At 37.1% G+C, this 12,087-nt stretch overlaps 1 protein-coding gene across 1 annotated transcript; it reads left to right on the top strand.

Annotated features, from left to right (window-relative positions):
• On the top strand, positions 1–10,443 carry LOC120724589 (CD109 antigen-like). Its single transcript, XM_040016849.1, has 16 exons — positions 1–1,200; positions 1,645–1,811; positions 1,891–1,919; positions 2,555–2,791; positions 3,138–3,263; positions 4,076–4,115; positions 4,495–4,576; positions 4,654–4,747; positions 5,170–5,302; positions 6,336–6,445; positions 6,555–6,824; positions 7,963–8,064; positions 8,527–8,589; positions 8,809–8,982; positions 9,961–10,113; positions 10,432–10,443. The coding sequence occupies exons 1-16, from the start codon at positions 1,130–1,132 to the stop codon at positions 10,441–10,443; spliced, it is 1,863 nt and encodes a 620-aa protein (XP_039872783.1). The 5' UTR covers positions 1–1,129.
• Positions 10,444–12,087: the final 1,644 nt, after the last annotated feature.

Below are 12,087 nucleotides of genomic sequence, written 5' to 3'. Positions count from 1 at the left end.
TAAACCTTGCTTTAAGGTTACATCCAAGAATTTAAAATGATATTAGTAAGATAATAAATGACAATCAAGAATTTTTAAGCAAAAAGGAAGTTTGGAGATTGTCTTATAATTATCTAAGAGTTCTGGATCAAGTGATGACTGTTTAAGTAACGGTTTAACTACTGCTAGCTTGAAGGCCTGTGGTACATAGCCAATTATTAGAGAGAAGTTGATCATATTTAAGATTGAAAGATTAATTAGTGGTAGGACTTATTACTGTAAGAAGTTATTACTGAACTTAACGCGGATCAATTGGAGAAAAAGAGTAAAAAAAATGATAATGAAAGTAGCTGTACATAATGTTATGTCTGTGAGATGGTTATGAGTAATTTTTTTTCACGTGGTTAAAATTTGCACAAGTTAATCTCAGTACAAAGGAGAGCAAATGTATCCTTTTGCCTGCTTCTCATGTCTCTCCCCAGCTAAATGCAACACTGACAACAGTGACTGGGAACTGTTGGCTGCGAAACTGGAGCTCAAAGAGCAGAAACGCTGGCTTGAGGGAGCCGAGGATCCATTAATAATTTGGTCAGAAACAAAAAACATAAACCTCGCTAAACTCAAAGCCACCAAATGACTGAACACTAGACACACCAGGTGGGCTTTCTTCTTCACCTGCTTTAACTTTGTGATCACTTACAGGTCTGGTTCCCAGAATGTAAAACCCGATGATCAGTTCTGCCAGTTTTTTCTGGAGAGGAGACGACAATCCTTCCTCCAGGTACAACTGTAGTGAACTAATTGTCCAATCATTGGTCTTGGGTTGACTCTGTTCTGATACTAGATGCCCCTGGTGATACAAAAATATATATACAGGAGAGGTATGCTGTACTACTGTTGCTGTAAATATTTGCCTGTTTATGTGTTTCTACTCTCATTATGACCTGAATCAGAGCACAAGAAATAAAAGCCTCCCAGTGGGATTCAGGTAAACTGATCCTGGTTCAATTCTTCAGGTGATATCGGATAATGATGATGATGAGAAGTAGGAGGTGGGTGTGGTTACTGTCTGCAGGTATGAAGGCAAAAACTGATATTACCTGCTTTCAGTACTGAGAGAAGCTCTCTGGAGTGAATTTCATTGATACAAATGGAGCGTCTCCAGGTGTGGGGCATTTTCAGCCTCATCGTTCTCACTGCCGCCCAGAAAACCACAAACGGGTAAGCACACAGGCTGAACTACAGGACTCACCTGGACAGTTTAAACTGCTTCTTCATGAGTGTTTTTCCCTCTTCTGCTCATCTGTGTATCTACAGTTTTTAAATATATTTTCCTACATTTTAGAAAATAAAAAGTCAGTTCAAAACTGCAGGAGTGGTGTTAAAAATTCATTGAATCTAAGCTGAATTTTCATTATTTTTACAAACATGTTTTATTGCCTTACAGTCATTTTTGCACAAGTTGATTAAAAGATATAGATTTAAACTAATGTAAGTACATATTTTTATAATAAATTAGTTCCAATAAAATAATAAATGTTCACAGTGGGGAAGGTTTCTGTTTCCATTCGCCCTTTCAGGTTTTCTACACCAACTTGTTATTCTTAATGACGTTTTTTTGGGGTGTAAATAAATATATTTATTCATTATGGGTTTTTTCCTCAGCCCCCACCCTCAGCCCTCCTACCTGCTCCTTGCTCCCAAAGCCCTCCAACATGGAATCCCAACATCTATATCAGTCACCATCCTGATCCCTTCACCGGTCACTGTATCTGCTCACATTGTTCGTGGAAACCTAACAATGGCCTCACAATCTGTTAAAGTTGAAGGGGGTAAGTATCTGCCACTAACAATTAATTTACAATTAATTAATTATAGCTCTAATCTCACTGTGAAATTCTCTTTCTAAAGGTTCAACCACACTGCTGACTTTGCCGCCTGTAAGTAAGAAATTCCTCTGTAACAAATACAAAGGTCAGTCTTTGTAAAGTCAGTCTGAGCTTTCTACAATTCAAGTCAGTTTTATTTTTTGTTTGCACTTACTGTACTTGTTTACTATGTCCCACTATGCTAATAAGTGCCTTATTTCTTTTTAAATATGACACACAATCATTAGAAAATAAACAATAACACTTTGGACTACTTTTTGAAAACAGGATATTTTACAGTTCAGCTTTAAAATCATAGCTGAAATTGTGGGTTTTGATGCCCCCTTGTGGCCCCTAAAAGCAACTTCCTGGTAAAAGTTCAGAGCCCAGAACAAAGACCAGTTTTCTGTTTTGAGAGCAGGTCGGCGAGGAGAGGCGTAACTCTGATTCTTTAGAGCACAAACAGACACCATCAGGTAAAATTCAAATGGATGTTGAGCAGATTTTGGCTAATTCTCTCATCTGGACCACAGGCGAGCTCTCAGTCCTCCACGGTTCAGATTACATCCGAGAAACTTTAAACTTTAAACTTGGAGCGTTTTCAAAACCTGCTCTTTCTGTATGCCAGATTAAATTTGTTAAGATGATAATGTGACTGTTTGTCATTTAAGTGTTGATGAATTTCCTTCCATGTTGAATTCTTGCAGATTAGTGACAGCGAGCCCAATCACAGGGAGGCCTACATACTGGAGGTCAAAGGTCACAGAGGAGAAGTCCAGGTTTTCTCCAGCTCCACAAAGCTCCACTTGGATCTCGAAGATATCGCCACCTTCATTCAAACAGACAAAGTAATGTACTTACCTGGGCAGACGGTGAAGATCAGAGTTGTTTCCATTCACTCTGATGGGAAGCCCTTCATCAGCCCCGTGGACATCATCATCAGGGTAAGAATGAGGTTATTGTACCAAAAGCATGGAAGAAAGAGAGGACAAGAGGGCAAGATCAGAGACTATTTTTAAAAGATCTCAGGGGAGTTTTACTTGAACAACTTCTGCGTCTGGTTGATTGGATGATGAGTTAATTCTATTACACATACTTCATATTCATATCAGCATCATTTTAATTAATGAATTTCCAGCCATGAACTTTCTTCTTTGCACTAGCATTCACTAGCATTCGTCAGCACTGGTGGCTAAATCAGTCACTTGCCTCTAAACTTGCTGGACGTTTTTCAAAGCACAAACTGAAATTCTGAAAATCGTCTGATCAGCACGTTTTTTCCTGGTCCAGGATCCGAGGGGAAACCTGCTCAGGCAGTGGCTGGCTGCAGACAGCGTCCTTGGCGTTGTGTCCAAAGAGTTTCAGCTGTCTGAAAACCCTCCTCTGGGTCAGTGGACCATCATCGCTACAGTCAAAGTAAGTCCTTTAGCAGGTGAACCTCTGCAGGGTAATTAAGCTGGACAGGCCTCTGATAATTCAATCTAATCCACCTGACCACTGATTGCTTCTGCCAAAGTCAGATCTTTTGTGCAAAGACATTCATGCGGTCAGTGGCACTAATCTGTTTGACAGGAAACCTATAATTAATGCACAGTATGAAAAATGTCTCACCTCCACATCTCCAGGTTTGCATTAAAATATAAGGCTGATTCCCTAACAAGATCTATTAAGACATTTAATAAACATATGGAATCATTTCCTTTAACTTATTCATCTTTGCTTCAAAGAGTATGTCAGTGTTGCTCGTACCTGATTTACTCGTAGTTTTGATTTATACTAACCTTCTCATCACTGGTGACCCTAACCCTTTGTTTTGGAGACAAGCAAAAGTACAAAATCTAAATATTTTTTGGTTCTTGGATATTTTTATTTGATATTTGTGCATGATTTCTGGTCAGAGAAATCACTGCTGCGTTTTTTAAATGTATTTGATCTTGTGTGATTAATAATCGGACCTCTCTGCAGTGGATAACTCTGTAACAGGGCAGATTCCATCGGAACAATTGAATGGATAAATAGCAGCACAGGCAAGAGTCCCTTTCATATAAACAACTATCTTAAGTTTCAGTAACTCACAACTCGTGCTGTGAATGTGAAGGGGACTTCTGTGGCTGTAACATTTATTCACACCAGTTAAAGTCAGACTGAGTGAAAGAATGAAGGAATAGATTTTCCTTATAAAAAGAACAAAGAGAGGTGATGTTATAAAGATCCTCTGTGTGTTGCAGGACATTTCAAGTGTGAAGTACTTCACTGTGGCTCAATATGGTATGGATGTTTTCTCTATCCAGCATTACATGTACAGCTTCCTCCTTTTGAAGAATAAAAACACATATTAATTTTGTGTGCGTGTGTGTGTGTGTGTGTGTGAGAGAGAGCATGTATTCATATCTTTGCGGGGACCAAAAATAGGAAGTTTACTATACTTGTGGGGACCAACAGTCCTTATGGGGACCAAACTCCTGGTCCCCACAAGTTTGAAGGCATTTTTGAGACTCAAAATGTGGTTTTAGTAACAGGGTTACAATTGGGTTAGGGTTAGGCATTCATATTTCATTAGGGTAAGCAGCTTGGGAAAGCATTATGTCAATTAGATGTCCCCACAAGATATGAATATCCAACATGTGTGTGTGTCTTTTGGTTGCAGTGCTGCCAAAGTTTGAGGTTTTGATCGATGCTCCGGATGTCATTTACTGTGAAGACCCTCTGGAGGGCTCCGTCACAGCAAAGTGAGACTTGGCTTTGATCCATTTTATGTGTGAACCAAGTTGCTCCTCAGGATTATTTATGATCTTTCCATCCACAGGTACACTTACGGGAAGCCCGTTCAGGGACACCTGAATATGACGTTCATTTATCACTTTCACGGTACTGTCGAGTTTTACTATGAGGACAGAGAGGTTCGTATGTCAGTGGAATCATTGTGTAATTATTCCTTTAATATTCAGCTGTACAGTTATCATTATAGGCTCTCCCACTATCTGAATTTGTTTATTTTCTTTATTTAAACTATTAAAATAAAATTACAGACTGAAAGCATTTTTAATTACATTTTTTCTAAATATTAAGTTTTCTGCACAGTGAAAAATATCTCTAAATGTAGTATAAACATACATTTATACTGTCTCGTAAACTAATAATGTAACATGCATGATATTTGTAATATATCAACGCTTAAGATTACTAATTACCTTCTCTTTATATTGATTAAATCATTTTTGACTGAAGAACTCCTGTCCTGATTACAACATTTGAGAATATACAGTTTATTTAAACTTAACCATCATAGATTTAACACATTAACAGTGTTCCTTTTCATCAGATTGATGGTACTGAAAGCTTCACATTTGATGCTCCTGATTATTTCCAAATGAGAAATGATTCCAAAATGATGTACTACGAGGGAAACGCTGAGGACGTAACAGTTGTGGCTCATGTGACTGAATACCTCACAGGTAATTCAGATTTTATTTATAAATGTTAACTTGAAATACCAAAAGATTGGTTGTACAGATCAGAAGTGACAATTTACAGCTTATTTCTTTACTTTTTGTTATGTTCTGTATGCATGTATTTCATATATTGTTTTAAGTACTTCTAACTTCTGAGTTTCAGCATTTCCAGGCGTAGAGTTTTATTCCAGGCAGTGTCCAAGCTCATATTTTTGTGAAATTAGTGTGTATTACAATATTTACATTATTTACATACAATTAAAACATCATTTTTCTCCCCCAAATTCTACACAGAATATCCCGTAATGATAAAGTGAAAACATTTGCTTGAAAATTTTGCAAAATGTATTAAAAATAAAGACAAAAATATCACATGTACATAAGTATTCATAGCCTTTGCTCAATACTTTGTTGAAGTGCATTGAGTCTTTTTGGCTATGGTGCCACATGCTTGGCTCACCTATTTCTGGGCAGTTTCTCCCATTCTTCTTTACAGAACCTCACAAGCACCATTAGGTTGGATGGGGGGGAGTCGGTGTGCTCATTCGGACCTTCAATACTTTTTTTCTGTACCCTACTCCAGATTGTGCCTCTTTACAATTTTAGAGGTCTACAAACAATCTCTAGGACTTCGTGGCTTGGTTGGCCTGACATGCACACACAGCTATGTGATGCATAGTGTTAATGGGACCATTGCACGTTTTGAATATCACGACATACGATAAATTTGCCAGAATTTTAAGCAAACTTCTTTCACTTTGTCATTATGTGGTGTTGTGTGTACCTCATAATGACAAGGTGAAAAATGAATTTAATCTATTTTATAATAATAAGGCTATAACATGACAAAATGGGAACCAAGTGAAGCGCTGTGAGTATTTTTTTTTTTCAGATGCTCTCTACTGTGGGACTTTAAACTGCTATAGTTTTTTTTAATTACAAAGTCAGGGAGATAGTCTACATTATTGTTTGGAATCTAACCAGCTTTTGTTCTTGTTTGTGGTGCTGACTCCTGTGACTACGTCTCATTTTTCAGGCATTACATATAACAGTACGGCAACAGTAGGTTTGTCAATAACCAGATATAAAGTCTCCTTTGAAGAATATCACAAATTATTGAGGCCCTCTTTAACCTTCAGCGCCAGGGTAAGAAGGCAGCATTTAAGTGAAATGCAGAGTCTGAGCTGTACAGATAACAGATATTCCAGTGTTAATGTAAAACAATTATGCTAATTTTTTTTTTCTAATTTTGTAGCTGAAAATATCTACATACAACAATCAGCCACTGTCACTGGAGGATCGCCAAAGCTTTGTTGAAGTTTCAGTGATTCAGCAAAAGCAAAGATTTTGGGGTTGGATCGGAGACATGGTGATAGACACGGAGCCTAAAACATCGAACAGTTCAGGAACTTCAGAAAGTCCAAAGGAGATGCTACCTAAAGAAATGAAGTTTCCTGTCCCTGCAGATGGACTCATACCTTTCAGCATTGAAATCACGAGTGAAACAGACATGCTCAGTATTGATGTAAGTTATACAATAATACCCTCATTGACTAAATATTATAAGACAGATTATTTCAAAATTTGACTTTAAAATGTCTGGATGTGGGATTAAGTAACAAGGCCTTTAGTTCTATTAAGAAATCTTGAAAATTATTATTGTTTTACTTTATCTGTTTAGCCTTTGCTTTCAGACACAGCTTATTTCTTAATTTAGGATCCAATTTTGGAAAAAAAATTACAGAATTAGTACTTTCAATTAACTTTTAATTTTATATTTAAATTTTAATTAACAAATGAGTCACTGCACAGCTAAACATATGATTTCAAATGTACTGGTCAACATTAAATTGAACAAATATACTCTGTAGATAGATCATTGACATCTGCTGATATTTTTTCAATATTATGTATTTATATCGAAAGAAATGGTAAAATGCATTAAAGTTTTAGGACATATTGCACTACGCTGAAATATAAATTGGTGTCTCATCTGCATAGAAGAGGGACAAAATTATGTGTTTACCAATTCAGGGGCCAACTGAAAGCTAATTTAATTTCAATTCTAAGTTTAATTTAGAAAATAGGCTAAGTATAACTTGTGAAAAATTTGGAATATATGTCTTTATTATATCAGGGTGTTATGATAATTCTGAATATCAACTGAATTATGTGATTTTTAAAGATTTATTTTGCATTAACTATATTCATAACACAAAACAAAATTTTAAAGGTAACTGTATAATGAAAAATGATTTTATCATATTTAATATCTAACAAGAAAAAGCACAACATGTTTGTTTAATATTGTTTATCTTGTGTGGGTTTTTTTTTGTGATATTATCATTTATTTGCTTAAATGTATTTTTATTTAGCAGCAGGATTTTACAACTCACATATTGTACCTAAAAAGCTAAAGGCTTATTTTATTCTGTAGTTGCTAGGTGGAGAGTGCTAATAGCTACAGGCAAGAATAAAGTAATCTACTGTGAAAAATCCACACCTGACAAGAAAATCACGTACAAAAGAAATTACACTTGAATAGATAAATAAATTAATATGAAAAATATTTACGGTGTTAACTAAAACAGAAATTAAACCCAAAAGCATGATCATGATTTCAAATTACATTTAAAATCTTTGGTATCTCTTTTTCTTCTCAGGCTTCTTTTGAGGACAGCCATAGCAATCTATATATACAGCGAAGCTACACATCCCCCAGTGAGAGCTACCTGCAGATTCAGAAACCCTTCACACCTCCAGAGGTAAAGCTGAAGAATACAAGGAACTATTTAAAATTACCTTTGTGTCAGCATTGTAAACATGCAGGTAACATGCCAAAATAGTCTATGGTTACCTTAGATGTCCTTTAAACACACCTCAATCACGTGCACTGTACTGTGCACTTAGAAAAAGAGTTCTTTATAACCATTTGTTTTATTTACATTTGCTTAGTAATTATAAACATTCAGTTTTTTTTCAAATTAAAGTTAACTTAGTTAATAATAATAATAATAATAATAATGGATTGCATTTTATATAGCGCTTTTCGGGGCCCTCAAAGCGCTGTACAATGCTTCCAAGTGACTGCTTGTGTGAAGATGGTGAGGCTTCTAGAATGACTCTTCCAGTGTACATCTTCAAAAAACAGATTTACAGCCAATTACTGACTGTGGTTGTAGAACATTTATACTCATACGTAACGTCACCATTTGACCTTCTTTCAGGTTGGTTCGCCCTTTCTGCTGCACATTGAAAGTAATTTTCCATTGAATGAGATTCACTACCTGGTATGAAAAAAAGCATCAAATATTATTACACTTTGTCTAATTTGTAGTTAATTTGATTAATATTTAAATAAAGCACATTTCCAACTGTCGAAAGTTGTTTGTTTTCCAGTAGTGGTGACAAGAAGTTTTAAGTATTCAGTTTATTGCTGTAAGCAAAGAAAGACGAATGTATGCTTCCAGCTTCTTATGAGACCTTCCGTCTGTATCTTGTGTGTAAAGGTGAAGTCAAGAGGTCAGGCGATTTCTGCCGGGAAAGGCTCTTCTGATCTGACTCTGGTCCCAGAAGTCTCCTGGGCTCCTCTGGCCTGCATCATCGTTTACTGTGTGCACCCCAGCGGAGAGGTCATCAATGATGCAATCCAGCTGCCAATCAGGCAGTTTTTACAAAACCAGGTGATTTTTCATTGTTCATTTTTTTCTTTGAAAAATAAACTAATTTGTCTCTTGAATTGTGTGAATATGAGGTTATGAAGTTGAAAAAAAAGGTGAAGAAAAAACAATCCAAGTTACATGATAATAATTTCCCAGCAAACATTTCAGCAGTGAGTAACCGTCATCTTTTCTCAAAGTCTAGTCTTAGTAAAAAAAAAAAAAAAGAAGAAAAGAAAAGAATAGTTGAATGAAAGTTGTGTCAGTGTTGGAGAAATAAGTTTGCCCTCTGCCTGGTGTCCTTCTTTGACTATCTAGCAATTAGAAAAAACAAGCAAAATATTGTGTTTTGTGAAAAAGCCTAAAAGCTCATGAAAAGACAACAACCTGCAAAGGTAACATGAACTGGTGTCTTCTTGCTCTGGAGTCCATTTCTTATCCCAATTAGGTTTATATCTTCTACTGCCCTGTGCCATAATGCTAGTGTGTGTCTCTGAACATCCTGTGACTATCTGTTCACAACCAGGAATAATATTTCTTTATTATATTATTGTGAATATATTTCTTATGTTAAAAGATGGTCTGACTGGACCTTTATACGTAACTCCTAACTATCCTAACTGACTTATTCCCTGACTTTATTAAAGTTCTAAATAATCTTTATTTTTCTTAAACTGGTCTTGCTTTTAGCTTTTCAGGCTGACTTTGTCTAATTAGTAGGCAGGACGTTTGCGCCTAAGATGACCACATTTGGCACATTATTTTTCACTGATTTCATACACATCAAAGACTTGAAAAAAAAAGTGAACAAAAAAACAAACCTCAGAATTTTGAAATCTCACATTTTTGCTCACAGAGATGACTTATTTTTACATTATGGTTTAAAATTTTTGTGCATGTTTAATATGAACATCCACCATTAGAGCAGGACATATATAACAGGAAATAACGAGTAAAATGGTACTTTTGCAAATTTGTGACTAATCAACCTGTGATTGGCAGGTGTCGCTTAGTTGGAGCAGTGCTGTAAAGAGGCCAGCTGAGACTGTGACCCTGAATGTGAGTGTACTGGAGCCCAACTCAGTAGTCGGGATCCTGGTGGTTGACAAGGCGATGCAGTGGGCGGGATCAGACAATGACATCACCACGGAGATGGTATGTAAAATGTTAAGATAAGAACTGTATGTATACATTCATGTGAAAATAAAAGTTTGACAGTAAAACTACGTTTATCTCACGATTAAATTGCTTGATTCAGTTCTACTTTACAATGTTGCCTCATTTAATCGTAATTTTGCAGGTATGCATTTATGCACAGCTCTCTTAATGTCCCACCACAGCATTTCAATTAGGTTGAGGTCTGGATGTTTATTGGCCCATTGAGACACTTTGATTCTTTTCTTTGTCAGCCATTCTGTTGTTGCTGCTTTGCTTGGCACCATTCTCCTGTTTGTTTTTGTGCCAAACTTTTAGCTGTCAGACTGATGGCCTGAAATTTGACTCTAGAATTGGTTAGCATACAGAGAAGTTCAGGTCACAAGCACCTGGTCCTGTGATTACAAAACAAGTCCAAACCATTAACCCTCCACCACTGTGCTGACAGTTTTTATGAGTTGTTTGTGCTTATATTCTGCGTTTGGTTTTCCCCAAATGTGCTTTGTATTTTGACCAAAAAATCTCCACTTGGGTCTCATCTATCCAAAGGACATTGAAGTCTTGTGGTTTGTTCAGATGCACCTTTGCAAACCTAAGCTGTACTGGCATTTTCTATTTAAAGAGAAAACGATTTATCCTGGCAGCTCTTCCAAACAGCCCATTCAGTGGCTTGCAAAAGTTTTCGGCCCCCTTGAACCTTCCCACATTTTGTCACATTACAGCCACAAACATGAATCAATTTTATTGAAATTCCATGTGAAAGACCAATACAAAGTGGTGTACACGTGAGAAGTGGAATGAAAATCATACATGATTCCAAACATTTTTTTACAAATAAATAACTGTAAAGTGGGGTGTGTGTAATTATTTAGCCCCCTTTGGTCTGAGTGCAGTCAGTTGCACATAGACATTGCCTGATGAGTGCTAATGACTAAATAGAGTGCTCCTGTGTGTAATCTAGTGTCAGTACAAATACAGCTGCTCTGTGATGGCCTCAGAGGTTGTCTAAGAGAATATTGGGAGCAACAACACCATGAAGTCCAAAGAACACACCAGACAGGTCAGGGATAAAGTTATTGAGAAATTTAAAGCAGGCTTAGGCTACAAAAAGATTTCCCAAGCTTTGAACATCCCACGGAGCACTGTTCAAGCAATCATTCAGAAATGGAAGGAGTATGGCACAACTGTAAACCTACCAGGACAAGGCCATCCACCTAAACTCACAGGCTGAACAAGGAGAGCGCTGATCAGAAATGCAGCCAAGAGGTGACTCTGGACGAGCTGCAGAGATCTACAGCTCAGGTGGGGGAATCTGTCCATAGGACAACTATTAGTCGTGCACTGCACAAAGTTGGCCTTTATGGAAGAGTGGCAAGAAGAAAGCCATTGTTAACAGAAAACCATAAGAAGTCCCGTTTGCAGTTTGCCACAAGTCATGTGGGGGACACAGCAAACATGTGGAAGAAGGTGCTCTGGTCAGATGAGACCAAAATGGAACTTTTTGGCCAAAATGCAAAACGCTATGTGTGGCGGAAAATTAACACTGCACATCACTCTGAACACACCATCCCCACTGTCAAATATGGTGGTGGCAGCATCATGCTCTGGGGGTGCTTCTCTTCAGCAGGGACAGGGAAGCTGGTTAGAGATGATGGGAAGATGGATGGAGCCAAATACAGGGCACTCTTGGAAGAAAACCTGTTGGAGTCTGCAAAAGACTTGAGACTGGGGCGGAGGTTCACCTTCCAGCAGGACAACGACCCTAAACATAAAGCCAGGGCAATAATGGAATAGTTAAAAAAAAATAAATAAATAAAAAAAAAATAGAATGGCCCAGTCAAAGTCTAGATTTAGATCTAGACTTTGACTGTGCAAAGCACTGTATTTTTCTAAGTGCGCTGTCATTAACTTTTGCATTTAACTTGCTAATCGATGTTTGCAGAGTCTCAGATGTAGCTCTTGGATATCTTGCAA

Source organism: Simochromis diagramma, unplaced genomic scaffold, assembly GCF_900408965.1.
Source record: "Simochromis diagramma unplaced genomic scaffold, fSimDia1.1 OVJJ01000802.1, whole genome shotgun sequence".
Classification (NCBI taxonomy): domain Eukaryota; kingdom Metazoa; phylum Chordata; class Actinopteri; order Cichliformes; family Cichlidae; genus Simochromis; species Simochromis diagramma.
This window is presented reverse-complemented; position numbering and strand designations above follow the sequence as displayed.